We start from the raw sequence: 25914 nt of genomic DNA, 5'->3' as shown, positions 1-25914 counted from the left end.
CTGCTTTTGAGATGTAAGCGGAAAAAAAAGAATCGACCCTGGGCCTGGATCTTGTTGGGAATTGGGGTGAAAGATGAGACCTTTCACTCGCTGGGTGGGGCACCTGCTGTGTCCAGGCCTGGAGCGCCCGGGGGCCGGAGCGGGGCGGGGCGGGGGGGGGGGATCTCCTAAGGGGATCTGGCGGGAGATGCAAACCGGGGACGTGCAATTCGATCAGCCGACCCAGGGGACCCGCCTGCGAGTTCAGCTGGGGACACCAGGGTGCCCTTCCTAAAAATGTAGCCACATTTTGCAACTCTTTCTACATAGGCTGCTCTTCTCGGACATGTTAGGTATTCAAGTCAGCTTGCCCTCCCCGCCTTGCCCTCCTTTCAAATCGCAATCTAGGAGCAGACAGTTATTTATTTCTATTTTTGTCATGGGAACTGGAATACTTGACTTTTTGAAAAAAGTTTGCATCCACCACACAGCCCAAGTCTGCCTTTATTAGATCGGTCTTGTGTTTTCAGGATGTGCTATCTATAGAAACATCCATGAGGACCCGCTAGTGAAGGCTCAGCTGTTACACCCTGCATATGGCTAGTGAACGCCTGTAGATTCAGAACACTCTTTGTGCAGAACTCTGCTAGTGTTTACCACATTATCATACTCTTTTTGGGTGGGTTGGGTGTTTTTGTATGCAGCTCCTGAGCTTCTCGAGTCCGTTAGCTTGTGTCTCATTGCAGTCCACAGGACTAGTGTCAGTGCCTCACTTGGATATGCTTATTAAATGCTGCATTAATGAATGGAAAGGCCTGACTTTTTGACTGCCTGTGATAACACAGCTGTGCCCTGGCTCTCTGGGCAAGAGAAAGGTACAGTAGTGCCATAGGTGAGAATGTGAACACTTATGGGTCACCTGTTGTGTGCAGGGTGCACTGCTAGGGGCTGTGAAAGATGCAAAGCAACAGTGAATGAACCTTGGGCGTCAAGGAGCCAATCATCAAGAGGAGCAGGTCAACATGTGCACATGAGACTGTATCATGAGGCAGTTTCAGGTAAGTGCTGTGAAGGAAGTATTTTATTAAGCGGCTGGGTGGTGATGCACAGGGTTGAGTGTAAGTTATGTTCAAGGTTCAGGGTTCAAGCCCCCCATCCCCACTTGCAGGGGGGAAGCTTCTTGATTGTGAAGTAGTGCTGCAGGTGTTTCTCTTCCCTCTCTCTCTTTTTCCCTTCTCAGTTTCTCTCTGGCCAGTCCAATAAGTAATAAATATTAAAGAAGAAGTAAGTATGACTAAGAGCAGTGGGAATCTGGAGCTGATGAGTTACTTCCTATAGGGAACCAGGGGAAACTTGAGAGAGGAGGTGGCTGTTGGCCAGGTAGGTGATTAGAAGTGTAGTGAGCAAATTCATGGGGCAGGGATTCTAGGTGACTGGGAACAAAACACAGGCCAAATGATAGAACTTGGAATAGTATACAACTTGGAAAATCTGCGCTAACTGGTGCTTCCTGGGGCAGGTAATGGAGGAAGACTTGAAGAAGTTGGGTGCAGTGGTCTGGGAGTTGGTGCAGTGGATAAAGCATTGGATTCTCAACCAATGAGGTCCCAAGTTCAGTCCCCGCCAGCACATGTACCAGAGTGATGTCTTATTCTTTCTGTTGCACTCTCCTATCTTTCTTGTGAATAAATAAATAAATTTTTGGGTGCTGATTGTACTAGACTTTAACTGCCAAGGATGGAGTTTAACTTCAACTCTGTTGGGTATGAGTGGTCCATGGTGGTTAATCAGATGCTGGGGCCTTAGTTCACCATGAGGGTGTTGAGCTGGATAATAAACACTGATGAGATACTACGTAGTGCTTATGGTTTATTAAGAACAGTGATAGATACAGCTAAATAATCAGAAATTCTTTTTATTAGTCATTTGAAAATCTACCTTTAGCCAGTAAGTTTTTCATTAGACTTACCATGATGCTCATGAATGGGGCTTGTATATTGAAATGTTTTGGGTTTATTTTAATTTTCTAAAAATATTTTGTTAATGTTCCAGAATTTGAAAGGAACTCATGTTCACAACATCTCTCTTTCTTTCTTTTCTTTTCTTTTCTTTTTTTTTTTTTTTTAAATATTTCATGTATTTATTAATGAGAAACATAGGCGGAGAGAGAAAGAGCCAGGCATCACTCTGGTACATGTGCTGCCGGGGATTGAACTCAGGACCTCATGCTTGAGAGTCCGATGCTTTATCCACTGTGCCACCTCCCGGATCACTCACAACATCTTTCTACCTGAAAAACAGTGCATGGAAATCAAATAATACTTTTCGTGTTTTCGAGATTGTTGGTTATGTTTAAAGTTGGATGCTGCTCCTGATTGTGAAGGAAAGCAGTGTATGGAGGAGAGGTGACTTTTCCTGTAATTTTTTTTTTTTTTTTGCCTCCAGGGTTATTTTATTGCTGGGGTTCGGTGCCTGCACCATGAATCCACTGCTCCTGGAGGCCATTCCCCCCCCCCCTTTTGTTGCCCTTGTTGTTGTAGCCTCATTGTGGTTATTATTGTTATTGTTGATGTCATTTGTTGTTGGATAGGACAGAGAGAAATGGAGAAAGGAGGGTAAGACAGAGAGGGGGAAAGAAAGATAGACACCTGCAGACTTGCTTCACCACCTGTGAAGCAACTCCCCAGCAAGTGAGGAGCCGGGGGTTCGAACCGGGGTCCTTACGCCAGTCCTTGTGCTTTGTGCTACGTGAGCTTAACCCGCTGTGCTACTGCCTGACCCCCTCCTGTAATCTTTTTTTATCAAATTTGAGACAGACTGTTCCTAAGTTTTCTGTCTTTTGTAACTACTGATTATTTTGGGTTGGCAAGACAAATGTTAAGGACATCTTAAAATTTAGTTGTGGGGGCTTGGGGTGGCATACCTAGTTAAGCGAACATAGTGCTATGTGCAAGGATTCAGGTTTGAGCCCTCGCTCCCCACTGCAGCATGGAGGCTTCACTAATGGTGAAGCAGGTCTGCAAGTATCTATCACTTCTCTCTATCTATCTCCCCCTCCCTTCTCAATTTCTCTCTCTTCTACTGAATAAAATAGAATAAAAAAAAAAGAAAGAAAAAAATGCCTGCTGGGAGCTCTGGATTCGTAGTGCCAGCCTGGAGCTCCAGTCATAATCCCAGAGGCAAAAACTTAAAATAGTTAATAGCAAGAGAGACAGAAAGACACCTGCAGCCCTGCTTCACTGGGAGCGACGATGCAAACCAGGACCCTAGTGCAGTGTAATGTGTGCGGTCATCTGGGTGCATCACTGCTTAGCCCACCCTGGTCTAATTGCTCTTCATTTTACTATATACTGAGTACACTGGAAAATGCAAGATCTGTGTTAAGATAATTGCGGAAGAATTTTCTGGCATTGGGAGCCTGGGAAACATATTTAAACCTATTTCATTCTATCCTTCAGAGCTTATATTCTTTGTGGAAGATGTGACCTATCCAGATGGTCTGGCACGATGCAAGGCAACCCAGGGTGAGTGGTGTGAAAGGAAGGGCAGTAGATTGGGAGAGCAGAGAGTAACAGACTCTGGTGCTGGGCCACAGAGGGTGGGAAGGGTTGATTGATTTGTACATGCTGAGATGGAACCCAGGGGTTCAGAGGAAGCATGCACTGTACCTCTAAGCTAAGTCCCTAACCCCCAAGGGTGGGGATGATTTAGATACGTGATAGTCCACATTCATTACTTGGAACTCAGTCTACAGTCGTCACTGAGGTGTCCTGAAACCCTGCCCTGTTGGAGCTTACAGTTCAGAGATGCAGCTAGACATTAAAGATGGGAAATCAGGAAAGGAAACTCAAAGCAGAAACCGACTGAGTTGGGTGTATTGCATCAAAGTAAAAATCTCTGGGTGGAGGGGAAGAATAGATGTTCAGCTCCACTGTGGGGGAGGGACTCAGACCTTTGGTAGCGGGAATGGTGTTAATATACACTCCTATTAACTGATAGTCTCACAAATCACAAGGAAAAAAAGATGGGAAATCAACAGTCAGCAGATTATAGTTATTGTAGGTCCTGCCCAGAAGAGGCACAGAACTGTGAGGAGGAAGAACAGTAACAGAGGCTGGTAGGATGGTTGTAGAATGGTAGATGAAGGTGTTAGGGTGGCAGCCAGGCAAGGGATGGCATAATGAAATGGATGAGCTCTGGAAGATGATAGGCATTTTACTTTTTTTTTTTCTTACCAGAGCACTGCTCAACTCTGGCTTATGCTGGTGCTGGGGACTGAGTTTGGGACCTGGGATCCTCAGGCATGGAAGTCTTTTTTGCATCACCACTATGCTATCTCTCCACCCCAGTAGGAATTTTAACTTAAATCTTTTTAGAAATATTGTATTTATTTATTTACTAGATAGGGACAGAGAAATTGAGAGGGGAGGGGGAGATAGAGAGAGAAATGGAAAGACCCCTGCAGCCCTGCTTCACCCTCATGAAGCTTCCCCCCTGCAGGTGGGGACCAAGGGCTTGAACTCAGGACCTTGTGTGCTATAATGTGTCCACTTAACCAGGTATGCCACCACCTGCCCCCCCCCCAAAGGATTTATTTATATTTATCTATTTATTTATTTGACCAGAGCACTGCTTAGCTCTGTCTTATGGTGGTATGTGGGATTGAACCTGGAGCTTTGGCACCTCAGGTATGAGAGTCTCTTTGCATAACCATTATGCTATCTACCCCCACCCTCTAGTAGGAATTTTTTTCTTAACAAACAAATCCATTTGTTTATTTATTTATTTTAAGATTTTATTTATTTATGAGAAAGATAGGAGGAGAGAGAAAGATTGAACTCAGGACCTCATGCTTGAGAGTCCAAAGCTTTATCACTGTACCACCTCCTGGACCACCCTAGTAGGAATTTTAAAATAAGCCTTTATCTCAAGGGATTGCAGGAGGAAAAAGGATTACAGGGCTCAGGGAGGTAGCATCATGGTTCTCCATGTCCCTGCATAGACTTGGCAAACTAAACATGACATGTCCTAGGAGCAGCTCAGACACTTGTCCAAGACAATGACACTTATTCCTTTTTAAAATCCTATAGCAATAGATGACACCATTCATTGGTCTTCCCACAACCCCTTTTCTTTTGTTTTAATAGTTACTTTTTAGTGTGTTTACTTTTATCATAGATAGATACAGAGAGAGTGAGACCAGAGCACTACTTAGCTCTGGTTTATGGTGGTGCTGGGGATTGAACCTGGGACTTTGGGATCATGACAGTGAGGTCACGATCAGAAATAGACTTGAGCAAGGATCTGAAACAAGAACTTGAAATGTGAGGTGTTGACTTTATCTCTTCGGAGTGGAGTAACTTAGGGAATCTCTTAGTGTCCAGGGACTGACGGTGGCAGTGGGTTGGATGACCAAGACACAGGGCAGAGGGTTATTGGCCATGAGTCATTTCAGATACTGTAGAGTATTAGGTAGGTGGCATATTCTAGCAACCTAAGGGCTTTGCCAGCTGCTGAAGATGATCAGGCATTTGGAAAGCCGTGTTGACATAGTATTCTTTACGTCCCCCCCCCCCCTTTTCTCTTTCTTCCAACAAAGTCACAGAATGTCGTTCCACCCAGGACGGGGCTGTCCCCGAGGGCGAGGAGGACACGGAACCAGACCCTCAGCACCAGCCTTCAGGCCCCAGAATCTGAGACTGCTCCACCCTCAGCAGCCTCCTGCCCAATATCAATACGAGCCCCCAAGCACCCCCTCCACCACCTTCTCGAACTCTCCAGCCCCCAGTTTTATGCCGCCAAGGCCTGACTATGTCCCCTTCCCTCCACCCATGCCACCTTCAGCACAAGGCCCTGCCCCCCCCTCCCCCGCCCGGCCCCCTTTTCCCAACCACCAGATGAGGCCCCCCTTCCCAGTGCCGCCCTGCTTTCCTCCCATGCCGCCCCCGATGCCCTGTCCCAACAACCCCCCAGCTCCTGGGGCACCGCCGGGAGGCGGGCAAGGCACTTTCCCCTATATGATGCCGCCTCCGTCTGTGCCACACCCCCCGCCGCCCCCCGTCATGCCCCAGCAGGTGAATTACCAGTACCCTCCCGGATACTCGCACCACAACTTCCCGCCTCCGAATTTCAACAACTTCCAGAACAGCCCCAGTTCCTTCCAGCCCAGCGCCAACAATGGCAGCAGCCCGCATTACAGGCATCTCCCTCCGTACCCGCTCCCCAAGGCGCCCAGTGAACGCAGGTCCCCCGAGAGGCTGAAGCACTACGACGATCACAGGCACCGGGACCACAGCCACGGGCGAGGCGAGAGGCATCGGTCCCTGGATCGGAGGGAGCGAGGCCGCAGTCCGGACCGTGGAAGACCGGACAGCCGCTACCGATCCGAGTATGAGCGGGGCAGAACGCCCTCCCGCCACCGCAGCTATGAGCGCAGCAGGTAAGGTGGACACCCAGACCTTTCCTGGTGAGCCCAGTGCATTTGTCTATAAAAGGAAAGAAAAAAGTCTGAGGCTGTTTCAAAGAGGAAGAGACAGCTGACCCTGTTAACAGATCACGCTGCATTTGCAAAGCATTTCAAAATCTTTTTTTTGAAAATAGGGAAATTGAGAGGGACAGGGAAAGGGAGAGAAAAGACACTGCTTCATCACTGGTGAGAGCCCCCCCCCCCCCCCCCCCCCCCCCCCCCGTAGGTGTGGACGATGGCTTGAACCTGGTTCACCACTGTCTGGCCCTCAGTATACATTCATGTCCATAATTACTCTGTGTATTTAAATTAAATTAAATATTTATTTTGGATGTAAACAGAAATTGAGAGGGGAGAGAGAGAGATCTCTAGCACTGCTTTACTATTTATGAAGCTTTCCCCCTGCAGATGGGGGCCAAGGGCTTGAGTATGGGTCCTTGAACACTGTACTGTGTGTGCTCAACCATGTGCACCACCACTGGTTCCTGTAAGGTGAAAGCTCTTTTCCCATATCAGAATTAGTGATGATCATTGTATAAGGTATAGCATTTGAATGCTTTTGGAATTGATATACATATGATTGTCAAGTAGGAATTGAACTAATTGACAATCAGAACCTGGTTTTCTGATGCTAATTAAAAAAAAAATTCATTTATAGAAGAGAGAGAGAGAGAGAGAGAAACCGAAAGGGATGGGGGAGGTAGGGAGGGAGAAGGAAAAACACCTGTAGCACTGCTTCACCACTGGTGAAGTTTCTTCCTTGCATGTGGGAACTCTTGAACCTGGGTCCTTGCACATTGTAATGTGAACCCTACCAGGTGTGTTGTGGGAGTTTATTGTGCATTGTTGCCCTTTTTGTTTTATTTCCTTGTAAAGTGAAACAATATTAGTCATTTATTTTTAGTTATAAAACAAAGTTATAGCTTTCAAAAATGGTTTTTAACCTGATTTTATTCCATTGAAACATATTCATGTCAAAGAAGATAGTGTTTTTAAAAGTCTATTTTAAAAAAAGTTCCATTCTAAATTACATTTAAAAATTTTTTTTATTAACAAAATGGGAACATCGGCAATACCATAGGATAAGAGGGGTTTAACTCCACACAATTCCCACCCCCTCCCTTGACAGATTTTCTATACTTTATCCCTCTGGGAGATTTTTTTTAGGGATTGTATATTTATACCATAAAGTTTTAGATGCTTATCTTAATATAAACTTTAATTTGTATAAATTTCATGAATGAAGCTGATAATTTTCTAGAAATCAATAGGTAGTTGAACCTTTTAAAATTTACACTGAAGGCTAAGTAACCAAGGATTGACTGGAAAAATCTTGAGAAGATTATGATAAAGTTACCTTTGGTGCTTACCAGCAAGCAAGTTTCCAGAAAACAAACAAACAAAAACTAAGTCCATGTTAATTCACTTTTGTACAGTGAAATGTTCCTTTATCATTTAAAGAACGAAGGGTAAATAAAAATATTCCCTAGAGGCGAGCTTTGTGCGTGTAGATGTTGGCATTCCATAAAAAGAAAGAGATGGTGGTTTGAGTCTTTCTGCTGAAAACAGCTGTGTATTAATTCCTTTAAGAGAGCGGGACCGGGAGAGACAGAGGCACCGGGACAGCCGAAGATCACCATCTCTGGAAAGATCCTACAAGACAGAATTTAAGAGATCCAGAAGGTAAGCAAGGAGTTGATACTGAAAGAAGTCAGAGAACTTTCTCCTTGAATTTATATTATGTGCTTGTGCAAAGTTAGCAGCCAGTTGTTCAAAATAGCCCAGGAGTCTGAAATGAGCTTTGAAGAACGAAAGCAAGGGCCAGGTGGTAGCACAGCTGGTTGAGTGCATACATTACAGTGCGCAAGGACCTGGCTTCAAGCCCCTGGCCCCCACCTGCAGGGGCGAAGCAATGCTTCAGGTCTCTTTCTATCTCCTCCTTCCTTCTCAATTTCTCTCTGTCCTATAAAAGAAAAAAGAAAAGAAGGGATGGAGGAATAGCCTACAGTAATAGTGGATTTGCAGTGCAGATACTGAGCTCCAGTGATAACCCTGGTGCAATTTAAAAAAAAAAAGGAAAAGGAAATTGATAGAAGCCAGTAACTTAAAAACCTTTACTCTGAACAATTATTGATTGTGCCCAAAGAAAATCTTGATTAAGTTCTCCCAGATTAGAATTTATGTCAGCCACTTTTCTGACTGCAGTTGCTGTAAAATTGTTCATTCAATAGTTTCTTTTTAAAAATGCCTTGGATACTCATAATTGTGTTCTGAACTTTATTTGTCGGGGGTGGGGGAGAGCAAAACTGTAGTTACACTTCAGAAAAATGAGGGCCAGGTGGTGGTGTACTTGGCTGAACGCACATGTTATAGTGTGCAAGGACCCAGCTTCGAGCTCCCAGTCCTTACCTACAGGGAAAGCTTTGAGAGTAGTAAAGCACTGTTGCAGGTATCTCTCTGTCTCTCTCCCTCTCTGTCTCTCTCTTCCCTCTTGACTTCTGGCTGTCTCTATCCAATAAATAAATAAATAAAGATAATACAAAAAAAATTACAAAAAAGAAAAATGACCTTGAAATGCAATATAGTAAAAATTGCAGTATGTAACCAGTTTATGTAGCACAAAGCTTATCATCTTGTAATGGTAATTAAGAACAGCTCTCTGGAGTATAAGAATTATGTATTCTCCCAGACCTGTATCTCCTAGGCACAGTTTTCTAATCTTTTTTTAAAAATAATATTTTGAGACTGGGTGGTGATACACCTGGTTGAGCACATATATATGATGCTCAAGGATCCAGGTTCAAGCCCCCAGTCCCCACCTGCAGTAGGAAAGCTACACAAGTGGTGAAGCAGTGCTGTAGGTGTCTCTGTCCTTCTCTGTCCCCTACCCCCTCCCTCCAATTTCTGATTGTCTCTGTCCAATAAATAAAAATAAGCTATTATCTTAAAAAAATCATATTTTACTTAGTTGAATGAGAGAGAGAACCAGAACACTGCTTAGCTCTGGATTATGGTGGTGCTGGGGATTGAATCTGGGGCCTTAGAAGTCTTTTGCATAACTATTACATGACCTCTCCAGCCCAGTTATTTAACCTTAGTAAGCTTTAATGTATTTGTCTAAACTAAAACCAGTTTAATTTTCTTGAGAGCTGAGGATTTATTGAGATGACACATATAAAATAGCACTTAGTAGTATTCCATTGTGTATATATACCACAGCATGCTCAGCCACTCACCTGTTGTTGGACAACAACATTTAAATGGCAAAGATTAAAGCCAGCATATTGACATGATATGTGGAAATGACTCCAGTGTGGTTCTTATGAGAGTTTGAACTGGAGCTACTGTCTGGAGAGAATCATTAGATACAGGCACACAGTCCCTGTGTGAACTAATCCGACAGGTACATAATGGAAACTGTATTTTCGGTAGCATTGCTTACGATGTAAAATAAAATGGTGGCAATCTAAATGATTGTAGGCTTCTCCTTCCAAGTACAGCCCATTAGCATGGTTCTTTACAGATTTCAAGCTCAGAACTATAAGAAGATTTTTTTTTTTTAATCCTTGAGTATTTGTGGGCATCAGAATTGGGCAAAGTGCTTATAATACCCAAGTCTGGGCTTTCAAAGATAGGGATGATGTATTTGGTTCAGTCTTAGATTTTTTTTTTTATCTAAATTTAGGCTCATTGATAGCCACATTGACACCATGTTTTAGGAAGTCACTTTGTTTTTATATTTATTTACAGAGCAAGATGTAGAGAATTGAAAATCATATTCCTATTGCTAAAGCTAACTCTGAAGAGAGATTCCCACTTACCTCTCAACTACCTTTGTCTTTTAGGAGTTATGGTCCGGAACCTGCTGGGTGTACACCAGAGTTACCTGGGGATATTGTTAAAAATACAGATAACTGGCCTCCACCCACAGAGTCTATGAACCAGTAAGTAGATCTGGGTCAGTGCCTGCCTGACAATTTGCATATTTATTTATTTTTTAATTAACCATTAGGGTTATCACTGGGGCTTGGTGCCTACACAGTGAATCCACTGATCCCAGGGAGCATTTTCTTTTTCTTTTTTCTTTTCTTTCTCTTTTGGATAGAGACCAAGATGGATAGAGAAGGGGGAGAAAGAGAGACAGAGAGATCATGAGACACCTTCAGTACTGCTTTAGTGCTCATGAAAGCTTCCCTCTGCAGGTGGATACTGGGGGCTTGAATCTGGTGCTGGCACATGGCCGTGTGTACACTCTACCAGATGTGTTACCTCCTGGCCTGGGAATTCGTATTTTTAGACAGGCTATGAATCCCAGAATTGGAAGCCAACCGCTTTAATAAAAGTAGATATAAAGTTTTGACATAGTATTTTAATTTCAGGTAAAAATAAATAAATAACATAAATATGAGTTAGGCTGTGGTGTACCTGGTAGAGTGCACAGGAGGTTCAAGCCTCTACTCCCCACCTGCAGGGAGGAAGCATCACCAGTAGTGGAGTAGTGCTGCAAGTGTCTCTTTTTCTTCCTTTCTTCCTTCCTTCTTCTTTCTTTTTTTTATTTTTTTTTTATTTTTTAACTCTATCTTTGTAGATCCTGGAGTCTGTCTAATAAAAAAAATGAGATGAGCACAATTCTTTAAAAAAAAAAAAACAATTAAATATAGCAGAAAAATGAAGTGCACTGTTTATTTTTTACTTTTTCTTTTTTAAATTGTTTTTCTTACTTTCTTTATTGGGGGATTAATTAATGGTTTACAGTCAGCAGTAAAATACAATAGTTTGTACATGCGTAACATTTCTCAGTTTTCCACATAATAATTCAGCCCCCCCCACTAGGTCTTCCAAGTGCCTCTTTTTCTTCCTCTGCCTCTTCTTCCTCCTCCTCTTTTTTCCTCCTTTCCCTCTCAATTTCTCTACCTAATAAACTAAGCAGTTTCAATAGCTTTATAGTGGAAGAAATTTATTAAATGGCTTTGTGTGTGTGTGTGTGACATGGGGGGTGGGGTGGGGGGGTGGGAAGGGGAAGAAAAACCAGAGCACTACTTAGTTGTGATATAAAGCATTGCTGGGAATTGAACCTGGGACCTCTGGAACTTCTGACATGCCAATCTCTGAGCTATCTCTCTGATCCTGGAAGAACATTTTTCATCATTAGATGCTTTTCGTTTTCTTTCAAAGCCGTTCGCCAAGTCGAGAGAAGAAGAGAACTCGCTGGGAAGAAGAGAAAGATCGATGGACTGATGGCCAGAGCTCCTGCAAGGAGAAGAATTTTACCTCAACTAAGGAGAAGGAGCTGGAGGAGACAGTGCTGGAGAAAAATGAGGAGGAAGAGGAAGAACTTCTTAAGCCTGTGTGGATTCGATGTACCCACTCAGAGAACTACTACTCCAGTGACCCCATGGATCAGGTGGTAGGTCAGAAGTAGGAGAGACTCTGTGGACCTAGGTTTCACAACCTCCATGCTTTGGGCATTGGGGGCTGGAGAATCTTTTTGTGGTGGGGCCTTCCCTGTGTATTGTAAGATGCTAAGCAGCATTTGTGGGCTCTTTGCACTGGATGCCAGTGGCAGCCCTACTCATTTGCAAAAACCTAAACATTTAATATTGCTAAATATCTTCTGGAAAGAAAAAGTGTCCACCTTTGAGATGCATTACTATAGATAAAGCTGTACTAAGAGAGTTGGGTGGTAGTGCAGCGGGTTAAGCACATGTGGCGCAAAGTGCAAGGACTGACCTAATGATCCCGGTTCTACCCCCCGGCTCCCCACCAGCAGGGTTGTCGCTTCACAGGCAGTGAAGCAGGTCTGCAGGTGTCTATCTTGCTCTCCCCCTTTCTGTCTTTCCCTCCTCTCTCCATTTCGGTCCTATCTAACGACAACATCAGTAACTACAACAACAATAAAAAAAAAAAAAGGCAACAAAAGGGAAAATAAATAAATAAAAAGAAAAAAAAAAGCTGTACTAAGCCAAAGAATAATGGGTTAATTAAAGCAATTCCTCCTATTCTGTTTTATTTATGGCAATGCTAGTCTTATTATTTTTGTTTTATTTTAAGGAAGTACCTTGGAATTTACTGTAGACCTCAAGATAGTGCTGAGCAGTGTCTCTGCCTCAATTTTATTTTATACTTTCTTTCTTTTTACCAGAGCTTTCTTTTTACTGCTTAGTTTTGGCTCATAGTAGTGTGGGAGATTAAACTTGGGACCTTGGAGTCTCATGAATGAGACTGTCCTTGCATAACTGTTATGTTGTCTCCTCTGCCCCCCCTTTTTTTTACCAGCCTTTTTTTTTATTCCATATTTCTAGACAGAGGGAGAGACAGAGGAGAGAGAGAGATATTAAAGAGTCATTTCACCATCTGAAGTTCCTCTTTAGTTTTAGCACTGTCAGATGGTGCTAGGGGTCGAACCCAGGACCTCACTTCATGGGAAGGTATGTGCCCATAGAGCTTGACACTGCTAGGTTGGTGGTTTTCAAAACTCTCATCTTTAAGTCCTTTATGCAATTCATGGCGTGTATGTTTGTGTTTTTCTTTTTCCAAAATGGAAAATAAGAATGAATTTGAGGGCCACGGAAACAACTTCCTTGGATAGTGTGCTGCTTTGCCATTTGTGCAATCCAGGTTTGAGCCTGGCCCTACTATACTGAAGGAAGCCTCAATGCTGTGGTCTCTCTCTCTGCATCTGTCTCTGGCTAAAGAAATAAGAATGAATATGAGTTTGTCTCTTCTAAGTCTGACCTTAACGATAAGATGCACCCCATATACACTGGCTGCTTTTGCAGAAGGGGAAGTATTGTCAAGCTACTTTGAGTACTTGATTAGCATGCTGCTATAGGTGGGGGTTTCTGGGGTTCGAAGTGAGGCAACTGACACTTTCCTGCCCATGGAGGCCCTACCACCTCCTCCTGAAACTCACTTTTCTTTTTCCCTCTGTCTTTGATCTTCATTCTGTTTTCTCTCTCTGTTTTCTCTCCTCACTTCCAATAGGTATTATGCCTCTGTCTTATTGATTTCATCATATTTACCACAGGGTAGACCCATAATAATATTCACTGATTATTCATTGATTAAATCAGTACAGGAATGAATAGCTACAGACTTAGGCTATCTTAGGCTATCTCTAGTGTTAGAGACAATGTACTTTTTTTTTTTTTTTTTTTTTTTTTTAACTAGAGCACTGCACTGCTCAGCTCCAGTGTATGGTGGTGCGGGTGATTGAATCTGTGACATTGGAGCCTCAGTCATGAGAGTCTCTTTTCATAATCATTGTGCTTCCTACCCCCACTTGAGATAATATACATCCTTCCTTTATCTTTAAAGCCTACACTGCAACCGAGTGCTTTCTCTGTTTTGATATTTCCTACCCCTCTGGCTCCAAGTAGGAAAGGTTCTCAAATTATTTTTTTGTTTAGTGCAATGTAGGTGAATGAACCTGGGACCTCAGTCCCCACCTGTAGGAAGGAAGATTCATAAGTGGTGAAGCAGTGCTGCAGGTGTTGATCTCACTCCCTCTATCCTTCCCTGTTAGTCTTTCTTTTTTAAAAAATATTTATTTATGTGGTCCAGGAGGTGGCACAGTGGCTAAGGCAGTAGACTCTCAAGCATGAGCTCCTGAGTTCAATCCCTGGCATCACATGTACCAGAGTGATGTCTGGTTCTTGCTCTCTCCTATCTTTCTCATTAATAAATAAAATCTTTAAAAAATATATTTTAAAAACACTTATTTATTTTCCCTTTTGTTGCCCTTGTTTTTTTATTGTTGTTGTAGTTATTGTTGTTATTGATGTCGTTGTTGTTAGATAGGACAGAGAGAGAAATGGAGGGAGGAGGGGAAGACAGGGAGAGAATGATAGACACCTGTAGACCAGCTTCATTGCTTGTGAAGCGACCCCCCTACAGGTGGGGAGCGGGGGGCTCGAACCGGGATCTTTATGTGGTCCTTGCACTTTGCACCATGCTGCACTACCACCCGACTCCCCCCTCTGTCAGTTTCTTTCTGTCTCTACCCAAAGTTAAAAAAAAAAAAAGAAACTATTTGATTTCGAGGTTGTATGTCTCTAATATAGTTATGTCTCTTGCTAATATAGTTCATGATATAGATTGTTTGTTTTTCAAAGGGAGATTCTACTGTTGTTGGAACAAGTAGGCTCCGTGATTTATATGACAAATTTGAGGAAGAACTGGGGAACAGGCAAGAAAAGGCAAAAGCAGCTAGACCTCCGTGGGAACCTCCCAAGACGAAGCTCGATGAAGATTTAGGTGAGTAGAACTTCAGATAAAACCAGCTCTTTCACTACTGCTTAATCCTGGACTTTGGGGAAGTATCACTGAGAGTCACAAACTGAAATGTTCTTTGTCTTGGTTACAGTCAGCACAATACACAGCAGTGGAGCTTTTTACAATTATTATTATTATTTTTATTGCCAGCCGGGTTGTTATTAGGGCTCGGAATCAGCACTACAAATCTACCACTCCTGGAGGCCTGCCTGCCTGCCTTCTTTCCTTTCTTTTTTTATTTTTATTTTAGCTACTAGGACAGAGAGAAATGGAGCAGAGAAGGGGAGATAAAGAAGGAGAAATAAAGATAAACACTTGCAGATTTGCTTCATTGCTGGTGAAGTGGCCCCCTGCAGGTGGGGACCGAGGGTTTGAACCTGGGTCCTTGTGCACTGTAATGTGTGCTCTCTACCATGTACAGCACCACCTAGCTCCTTGATTACTTTTTTTTTTCCTCCAGGGTTATTGCTGGGCTCGGTGCCTGCACCATGAATCCACCGCTCCTGGAGGCCATTTTTACCCCTTTTGTTGTCCTTGTTGTAGCCTCGTTGTGGTTATTATTACGATTGTTGATGTTGTTCGTTGTTGGATAGGACAGAGAGAAATGGAGAGAGGAGGGGAAGACAGAGGGGGAGAGAAAGATAGACACCTGCAGACCTGCTTCACCACCTGTGAAGCGATTCCCTTGCTGGTGGGGACCTAGGGGATTGAACCAGGATCCTTAGCCGGTCCTTGTGCTTTGTGCCACGTGAGCTTAACTCACTGCACCATCACCCTACCCCCGATTACTTTTCTTAGTAGTGCCCAGAAGAGTGCCTGGTACAGTCTGCACTCAGAGATCTACTGGAAGAGCAAACTACTAGTAATCCCTCCATCTAGAACTTTGGGTCACATGGGAGTTTCCACATATCCATCTTGTGACCTTCTTCAACTTCTCCCATGTTTTTCTTGTGATCTCTGTTAGAGAGTTCCAGTGAATCTGAATGTGAGTCGGAAGAGGATAGCACTTGTTCCAGTAGCTCAGACTCCGAGGTTTTTGACGTCATCGCAGAAATCAAACGCAAGAAGGCCCATCCTGACCGGCTTCATGACGAACTCTGGTACAATGACCCAGGCCAGGTACGTGCGCTCATTTGCTCTTGCTCTGAATTCTGCAGACTCACACCTCACATTGCCGACGCCAGGCTCCCAGAGTGCATACTGGCTGGTATCAAAACTAAATCTTCCTCTCAGGGTTACGTGTCCTTCTCCAGAGCTTAATATTTTTCTGCTTCAGTGCTCAGCTCCAAAGCACAAGCACCAAAGCAGTCGTTGCTTGAATCATTTTTGACGCTGTTTGTAAATTCCTTGCTAGGTAGCAGGATAATGGAGCTACCTCATTAAACTTGCAGTAAATGGAGGCAGACAAATGGGAAAATGAGGGAGAGAGAGCCTGAAGGTCTTTTGAAACACAATGCACCTGGAAGGTACCTTGCAGTGGGGTAGTAAACAGTGTCTTAGGTCCTGTAAGACTTCCTATTTCTTAGATGGTAATAGTTCCTTTTCCATTCTCCTTGCTAAGCATGTTTGAGCTTATGGTGACATAGCTAGATGTAATCATTTTTATCTTTAGTTACTACTTTTACTGTGTGGTGACTCAGAATACAAAACTTTGTTTTTATGCAAGGTTTGTGCTTTGTAAATAGTATTTTGAAGGCATATGAAATTATTAAGCTTAGTAAAAGATCTATAAAAAGATTTATATTTTCTAGTTAAGCTCAACTTCTTTTCTATTAATTTGAAATTTTTTCTGCTGCTTGTTAGGTTCAGTCAAAAAAATTTTTTTTTCATGATCGAATGCTTGAAAGCAGTGCACATTGTCCCTGTGGTTTCCTTTGAATGGAGACAAAAATGCTTGCAAATTGTCAGTGAATTTTAAGACTTTTTACCTATGTATTCACCATACATACAGTCATTTGTAGTAACTTTAGTGAGTTGTAAATTACATACCATACAATTCACATCTAAATTTTAGTGTATTCATAAAATTGAACAACATTCACCATATCTAATTTTAGGTGTTTTTTTTTTTTTGTGCCAAGAAATGAATCTGGTGCTTTTTGTACATGCTAAACCATTTGCGGTCCAAATTTTATTCTATAGTTTAGAGCCAGAAAAGGAGAAAGGCAGAGACATCGAAGTTCCATTCCACCTTTTATAGAATTCCGTTGGTGCTGTCCATGGTGGACCTCAGGGCATCATTTATGGGAGGCATGCATTTAACTATCACCTTTTAGGTCCCTTGTTTTTTTTTTTCTCCTTTCTATTGTCATTGTCTAGACTTCAGTGCTTTGGGCTGACATTGTTTTCCCTCTCAGATAGAAAGAGAGACAGGGAGGCAGAGAGAGAGAGAGAGAGTGAGAGACAGAGGGAACAATACCATAGTATGAAGCTTTCTCTAATGTAGTTGGATCAACTTCTTTTTATTTACTTTATTTTTAATTTTTTATTTTTAAAAAGGAAACACTGACAAAAACCATAGGGTAGAGGGGTACAACTGCACACAATTCCTGCATGACTCTCAATTCATACCAAATGATATTTTATCTGCTGATCCCAACCTAATCAACGAAATGAGTACCACCTCGACATGCTTCACTTCAGACTGTGTCCAGAGATGTCAGGCATGGAATGTCAGCTCTTCAGCCTCATTACTTGGGTGAGACCTTTCCTTTCATAAGATTCTCTAATTCCATTTCATGTGGTCCACCTCTTTTTTTTTTTTTTTTTAATATTTATTTATTTATTCCCTTTTGTTGCCCTTGTTTTTATTGTTGTAGTTACTATTGTTGTCGTTGTTGGATATGACAGAGAGAAATGGAGAGAGGAGGGGAAGACAGAGGGGGAAAGAAAGACAGACACCAGCAGACCTGCTTCACCGCCTGTGAAGTGACTCCCCTGCAGGTGGGGAGCCAGGAGCTCGAACCGGGATTCCTAGCTGGTCCTTGTGCTTTGCGCCACATGCGCTTAACCTGCTGCACTACCGCCCGACTCCTGGTGGTCCACTTCTTAACAAAGCCTCAAAACCTAGATATAGACCAGGTTCCATGAGATAGGACAGATGTACACATATATCCATAAATTACGGCAAAATATATACCTGAAAGTAAAAGTGCACAATAATCTGCAGTGAGTCAGTATAAGCAGCAAGCAAGTAGAAAGACCTAAAAATACACCATAAAGTTTGTAATGAAATAGTGTCTACTTGGGAGTTGGGTGGTATCACAGTGGGTTAAGTGCAAGTGGCACCAAGCACAAGGACCAGCATAAGGATCCTGGTTTGAGACCCCAGCTCCCCTCCTGTAAGGGAATCACTTCACAAGTGGTGAATCAGGTCTGCAGGTGTCTGTCTTTCTCTCCCCCTCTCTGTCTTCCCCTCCTCTCTCCATTTCTCTCTGTCCTATCCAACGACGATGACATCAATAATAACAATAGTAATAACTACAACAGTAAAACAAGGGCAACAAAAAGGGAGTAAATAAATATTAAAAAAAAAAAAAAAGAAATAGTGTCTACTTAGACTTAGATACCCTCCTCACCTACTTCCTATTATTCACTTCAAAGCTAACCTTATCAGAGTAAGGACTACAAAAGCTGAATAAGGGCAAGAGACTGCCATACTTTAATGATGACTCTTTAGTCATTACCAGGCTATCCCATCAGCTGGGGCCCTAGTTGAGGAGTCCTGAGATTCCCAAACAGACGTGATGGGTCTAGATCTCAAATATATCCCTCTCTCCATTGTTAACTGTTCATCTCTATCAGGAACAACACAATAGACCCGTTTGGGGCCCCCCATAGGACCTTGCCCTCAACGTGGATCAACAATGGTAGAGAAAGGTACATCCTTAGAAGGGAGGCTGGACAACATACTCTATGCTCCACCTGAGGAAGATAGGTCCTGAAATTGGGGCAGCTTGGAACATTCCTACTCATGACCACAGAATATGAGCTCAGATCTACAGGGATGCAGAGGTCACATAGCCTCCTAAGCTAAATATGGGCTCCAGATCAGATCAAATCAATAGGTTTTACAGTCAACAACATTTATACACCTTTCCCATATTTGGGAGCTACTCTTCTCTGATTCAGCTTTCTGGCCCTTTCTTCAGCCATGACATCATCTCCCCAGACAATAGCTAAGATCCACCTGCATATCAGAGGTCAGGCTCAAGAAAAAAACAAAACAAAACAAACAAAAAAAAAAACTAATATAGTCATGGGCTCTTTGGAATATAATTAAAATAAGACTGCTAATTATCTATGAAATGGAGACCCCCCCAACTCTCCATACGAACTTTTCTAGCCTTCAGGTTCATGATTATTCAACTATTTTTTTATTTTAATGTATTTATTTATAAAATGGAAACACTGACAAGACCATAGGATAAGAGGGGTACAGTTCCCACCAGCAGAATTCCATATCCCATACCCTCCCCTGATAGCTTTCCTATTCTTTAACCCTATGGGAGTATGGACCCAGGGTCATTATGGGGTGCAGAAGATGGGAGGTTTGGCTTCTGTAATTGCTTCCCACTGAACATGGGTGTTGACAGGTCAAGCCATACTCCTGGCCTGTCTCTCTTTTTCCCTGGGGCAGGGCTCTGAAGAAGCGGAGCTCTAGGACACATTGGTGGGGTTATCTGTCAGGGAATGTCCAGTTGATATCATGGTAGCATCTGGAACCTGGTAGTTGAAAAAGAGTTAACATATAAAGCCATACAAATTGTTGACTAATCATGAATCTAAATGCTGGAATATTGCAGATGAAGACTTAGGGTCTCCGTTTTGGAAATAGCTAGTAGGTCTATTTTAGGTATATTTCAAAGGGCCCATGACTTTACTAGTTTTTGCCTGAGTCTGGCATCTAATATGCAGGTGGACCCAGGTTATTGTCTGGGGAGATGATGTTATAGCTGGAAAAAAGGTAGAAAGTTGGATCAGGGAAGAGAATAGCTCCAAAATATGGGAAAAGTATATCAATATTGTTGACTGTAAACCCCATCAATTTGATCTGGGGCTCATACTCAGCATAGAAGCCTATGTGACCTCTGCATCCCTGTACCTCCGAACTTGTAGTCTGTGATCATCAGTAGGAACATTCTGTGATCATCAGTAGGAATATTCTGAGTTGCACCAATTTCAGGACCCATCTTCTTCAGGTGGTAGATAGAGTATATTATCTAACCTCCCTTCGGAGGATGGAACATTCTCTACCATTGTTGATCTACATTGAGGGCAAGGTCCTATGGGGGCCCCCCAAAGGGCCCATTATGTTGTTCCTGACCAGTGATAATGGAGAGGGGGATCTATTTGAGGTCTAGTCTCATTGTGTCTATGTGGGAATCCCAGGACTCCCTGACTAGGGCCCAGCTAATGGGGTGGCCTGATAGTGACTAAAGAGTCATCATTAAAGTATGCCAGTTTCTTACCCTTATTCAGCTTTTGTAGTCCTTACTTCCAAAGTTAGCTTTGGAATGACTGAGGGAAGTGTAATAGGAAGTAGGTGAGGAGGGTATCTAGGTCTAAGTAGAAACTATTTCACTAGGTACTTTCAGGTGTCCTTTTAGGTCCTTCTACTTGCTTGCTTCATTTATTGATTCACTGCAGACTATTGTGCACTCTTGCTTTAAGGTATATATTTTGCTCTAATTTATGGGTACATGTGTACATCTGCCCTATCTCATGGGACCTGGTCTATATCTAGGTTGTGGGGCTTTGTTAGGAAGTGGATCACCTGAAATGGAATGAAGGAGTCCTATGAGAAAGGAAAGGAGTGAGACCAACTTCTAACCTGGGTTCATGTGTGCATGATAAAACAGGCACCCTCTTAAGGGTGCTATATTGTTGACCCTAATGTGTGTGTGTGTGCGTTTTTTTTTTTTTTTTTTAAATAATTGTTATTGTTAGTGATTCTACTGTGATTTACAAAATTTAAAAGATTTTATAGGAATATCACACCCATACAAGGGTGGGTGTCAATCACTGCCCCCTTCACTAAAGTTCTTTGCCTCCCCCCCATAGTTCTCACATAGTCTAAAAGACCGTTTGCTTATCTTTTTTATTTTATTTATTTTAATGGAAGAAAGAGATAGAGAAAGGTACAGAAAAAAAAGGGGTAGGGGAGACCAGAGTACTGCTCAGCTCTGTTATATGGGGATTGAACATGGACCTCAGATCCTCAGACATGAGAGTCTTCTGCATAACTTTTCAGTCCTGTTTAGTTCACTTACCCCTTCTGCCTACCTTCTCCCCTCCCCTTCCTTCCTCTTTTGTTATTTGTAGTCAGCATATGAATGATGCTATCCAGTAGTTGCCATTCACTTCTTATTTCACTGAGCTTTATTACCTCCAGTTCCATCCATTTCTCCCAAATGAGGACCTCCTCCTTTAAAATTTTAGAGTAGTGTTTCATTGAATGAATATCCCATTTCTTTTTCCAGTTAATCAGTACATTAGATATTTAGGTTGGTTCTGTTGTTTGGCTACTGTGAACCATGCAGCAATGAACATAGGGGTACAGATGCCTTTTTGAGTGTTGTCATATCCTTTGATTAAATATCAGGTTTATGTTTCCCCTCAAATAAATTCTTAATTCATTAAAAGCTTCTCACCCTCCTGGAATCTGGTCTTGTCAGTGGACTATTAATCCTCCTCCTAAGAGACCTATACCTTGGCTTCTTAATATACCTGTAGGATTCTTTATTGCTTTGGAAGTTGTCAGGGCTTCCTATGTAACTCTCTATCCTGTTAGCTCTATTTGGCTTTGTGACCTTTGTACAGATAAGCCTTGAAAAGGGCTGATCCTGCATAGAGATCCAGATGTTGGTAAAAGGGAGGCATATAGGATGCCTCCTTGCTCTTTTGGAAACCAGTGAGCACTAAATGATATTCTGCCTTTTTTTAATCACATATTGTGACCAGGATGAAGAGTGCATTATGACTTTTGAGGAAATCCTATTACAGTTTTTTTTTTTCCTGCCAGCTGTTAACTTTGGCTAATAACATAATAGTGTTTTTGTTAAGGGAGTCAGGCTGTAGTGCAGCGGGTTAAGCGCAGGTGGCGCAAAGCACGAGGGCCGGCATAAGGATACCGGGTCGAGCCCCGGCTCCCCACCTGCAGGGGAGTCGCTTCACAAGCAGTGAAGCAGGTCTGCAGGTGTCTATCTTTCTCTCCCCCTCTCTGTCTTCCCTTCCTTTCTCCATTTCTCTCTGTCCTATCCAACAATGACGATGACAACAATAATAGTAACTACAACAATAAAACAACAAGGGCAACAAATATATACTTTTAAAAATATTGTTTTTGGTAATATAATGTTTCTTTGCTGTACCATATGGAGCTCAGAATTCCCCAAATAATAAAGGAAGATGCTGTTTTTTTTTTTTATTTTAATATATTTTTTCTTTTTTTTTTAAATTCATGCAATAATGGCTTACAGGTGACAGTAAAATACAGTAGTTGGTACATGTGTAACATTTCTCAGTTTTCTGAATAACAGTTTAGTCCACACTAGGTCCTCCTCTGCTGTCATGTTCCAGGACCTGAACCCAACCCCCACCCCAGAGTCATTTACTTTGGTACAATATACTAACATTTTAATATATTTTTTAAATTAAAAATTATCTAGAGACAGCCAGAAATAGAGAGTGAAGAGAGAGAGACATCTGCAGCCCTGCTTCACCACTTGTCAAACTTTCCCCTTGCAGGTGGGGGTCGGGGGCTCGAACCCAGGTCCTTGTGCACTGTAACATGTGTGCTCGACTAGGTGCGCCACCACCCAGTCCCCATTTTAATATTTTTTTTCCACTGTTTTATTGAGCTGTTTTCATTGGATAAAATGAATTGCAAGTTTCTAGAATTTTAAAAAAATGTATGTGTGGGGAGTCAGGTGGTAGTGCAGTGGCTTAAGCGCACGTGGCACAAAGCGAAAGGACCGGCGGAAGGATCCTGGTTTGAGCCCCGGCTCCCCACCTGCAGGGGAGTCGCTTGACAAGGGGTGAAGTAGGTCTGCAGGTGTCTATCTTTCTCTCCTCCTCTCTGTCTTCTTCTCTCTCCATTTCTCTCTGTCCTATCCAACAACGAAGATAGACAATAATAATTACAACAATAAAGCAACAAGGACAGCAGAAGGGAATAAATAAATTTAAAAAATGTATGTGTGTTTATTACAAGCACATGTATTGTGTGTATGCGTATACATGTGTGTATATATATGGTATGTTTCCATATATTTAAGATTTATTTTGTTTTTGTGATAGAGTTGGAGGCCAGAGCACTCACTGCTCAGCTCTGGCATATGCAGTGCCAGGGATATAATCTGGAGCCTAACACATTCAAGTCCTGTACTCTGCCCACTGGATCACCTTCCCGCTGCCATTTTTAAATTGATACAAAGGAAGAAATTAAAATTGACTTCTCTGTTCTCAAAATTGTTGTCCTATTCTCTTTTTGATCCACCATTACCATTTATATTGGATCAACTTAGGAAACTGACTTTTGAAGTTCCTGTATGATTTGATCTCAGTTTTGTTTTGATTTTTTTCCATGACATAAATGAGCCAATTCTACTTTGATGGGTCTTATATTCCTGGAGCATAACATTGATTTTTTTCCTCTCCTTCTCATACTGTGTTTCATATAGAATAGTCTTCTGATGTGGTCCGGGAGGTGGCTCAGTGATAAAGCTTTGGACTCTCAAGCATGAGGTCCTGAGTTTGATCCCCAGCAGCACGTGTGCCAGAGTGATGTCTGGTTCTTTCTCTCTCCTCCTATCTTTCTCATTAATAAATAAATAAAATCTTTAAAAAAAAAAAAAGAATAATAGTCTTCTTTTTTTCCTGTCCTATTCAGTCCTTCAGGTTTCATTTCTGGGAAACTTTTTCTGACCAGTAAAGCCCCAGGGTAGTGCCATCTGGATTCACGTTTCTTTTTCTTCAAAATTGCCAAGTGTATCCTATCTGTGCTAGTTCTGTTATCTAGAATGAGTGTTTCACAGGTAGAGGGAGCCTGAGTTATTTATCCCTTTCGTAGCACCTTGAACTTAACAGTCACCATTCTATACAGAGTGCATTTGACAGCTTTTCACTTGGTAAACCCTGTGGTTGAGTTCAGTTCCTGACAGTAAACTGAATTCAGGTGCAAGAGCAGATACAGCCTAATCTGATCTGTGCTGGTCAGTTTTTCTGGCTCCACTAGGCATTTCCTTTTCTCTGCTTTGGCGATACCTTTAAGTTTCTCTTTTGAGAGCACTTAATGTGCAAGTCACCTCCCAGCATCCTGTGTGCACCTTCAAGATGTAACAATCTGCTTTTCTTTTGTGAAAAAGAGTCATTTTTCTGAAACAAAACATAGGGGGGATGTGGGGTAGCATGGTGAGAGAAGATGAAGGCACATGGTGTGCTGACATTGATATTTTCTGCTCGGTTGCACCAGTAGCGCAGGAATGCAGTGGTGTCATCCAGTTTCCCTTTATCAGACAGTATAGACAGTTTGCAGCTTTATTGGTTTGGGAACATCATTTAATCTTCTAACCATGACAGCGTCTTCAGAGCTGTCGCACTCCTGACATTAAAACCACACAGTTACTGAGGCGTTGTTGGGCTTGGTGTGGATTGTTCCCCTCCTGAATGAAAACAAATTACATTCTGTTTCTGACAGATGAATGATGGACCACTCTGCAAATGCAGCGCGAAGGCCAGACGCACAGGAATTAGACACAGCATTTATCCTGGAGAAGAGGTGACTGGTCTGGGTTATTATATTTGCTGTCACTGCAATCACTGGGAAGCCAGAGGTAGACAGGTGCTGTTAATGTTCTTTTCCCCATAAATAAAATAAGACCACGGAAATTATCTGTTCATATGTCCTAATGGTCTCTGTTTCAGGGCCCTGGAGTAGGGCACACTTATCAAGAGAACTTTAGTGGAAGAGTTGGTAATTTTCCTTATTTAAAATCAGCTTAAGTATATTTGAGTTATGGTTTATTATGTTATAATTTTTTTTGTCATGTATTTCATCATAAATGATTATAGCTGCCCTTGAGAAATGTCCTCACTAAGGTGCTTTAAGGCACAAACATGGACATTTCCCTCGGGGTCCCGTCCTCATGCATCAGCTCAGGAAGGGTGTTGTGAAGCAGTGGTGGGTTACCTGTTCATTGGTGTCCTCTCCTCCTGTGTTAGCTCAGTTCCAGAGGTTTCACTTCCACCTTCTAATGGATTGTTAGTGGGTTCACATAAATGCAGGACTTGGTGGGACTGACAGAACCTAGACTAAGACAGATGGTTCCAGCCATGCCCATTTGCTGCCCGTTAGCCATACCTCCCATACCCACCAAGGCCTAGTCATGCATCAGTGGTTGTTTTCTAAAACCTTGAACTTTTTTCCTAAGATTTTTTCAAGTCTTTTTAAAACATTTTTTAAAAATTTATTTACTATTGGATAGAGACAGAGAGAAACTTGAGAGGGAGAGAGATAGAGAGACACCTGCGGCACTGCTTCACCACTTGTGAAGCTTTCTGCCTGTAGGTGGGGACCAGGGCCTAGAACCTGGGTCCTTGTGCACTGTAATGTATGTGCTTAACCAGGTGCACCACCACTTGACCCCACTTTTTTTTTTAAAGTGATTTAATACTGATTTATACAATTGTAAAATAATAGGCGTATAATTCCATATAGTATCTATCACCATAATTCTGTGTTCCATCCCCTGCATTGGAAACTACAGTAGTTCTCTTGGGGTCACCAATATGGACTTATTTTGTATCTATCTGTGTATGTGTGTGCACGCATGCACGTGTATTCCCCCCCATTTATTCAACGGTCCTGTCTTTACTTCCTTTCTAGTTTACTCCTATGCCTATTACTACTTCCAAGTGTCTTTCATTTTTTCCTCTTTTCTCTCAGATAAGAGGTATCATGCCTGATTTCCTTTGTTTTTTTCCAGATGTGCTACTTTCTCATTGATGATATAAAATCATTTCTGATAGAATGGGGATACAGAGCCCTCTGATTTACTTCCTCTATCCTTTACCCTTCTAGGAGTATGGACCAAAATTCTTTTTGGGGTGCAGAAGGTGGGGGTTCTCGTCTCTGTAATTGTTTCTCCGCTGAACATGGGTGTTGTCAGGTTGTTCTATACCCCCAGCCTGTT

The 25914-nt window shown here is 42.4% G+C and overlaps 1 protein-coding gene across 2 annotated transcripts in view; it reads left to right on the top strand.

Moving 5' to 3' along the window:
* The window catches only part of DROSHA (drosha ribonuclease III), a 138067-nt gene that overhangs the window by 255 nt on the left and 111898 nt on the right, over positions 1-25914 (top strand). For both annotated transcript variants that reach the window (XM_060191190.1, XM_060191191.1), the window contains exons 2-10: positions 912-1037; positions 3438-3503; positions 5579-6418; positions 8036-8128; positions 10291-10389; positions 11621-11852; positions 14560-14701; positions 15684-15838; positions 24420-24500. In XM_060191190.1, the coding sequence (XP_060047173.1) occupies positions 3487-3503; positions 5579-6418; positions 8036-8128; positions 10291-10389; positions 11621-11852; positions 14560-14701; positions 15684-15838; positions 24420-24500 (1659 nt within the window). In that variant the 5' untranslated portion in view covers positions 912-1037; positions 3438-3486. The remainder of the gene's footprint in view (positions 1-911; positions 1038-3437; positions 3504-5578; positions 6419-8035; positions 8129-10290; positions 10390-11620; positions 11853-14559; positions 14702-15683; positions 15839-24419; positions 24501-25914) is intronic.

The sequence above is a fragment of the Erinaceus europaeus genome, chromosome 5 (genome assembly GCF_950295315.1).
Source record: "Erinaceus europaeus chromosome 5, mEriEur2.1, whole genome shotgun sequence".
In the NCBI taxonomy this organism is placed as follows: domain Eukaryota; kingdom Metazoa; phylum Chordata; class Mammalia; order Eulipotyphla; family Erinaceidae; genus Erinaceus; species Erinaceus europaeus.
Note: the sequence above shows the minus strand (reverse complement) of the source record. Positions and strands in the feature narration are given on the sequence as shown.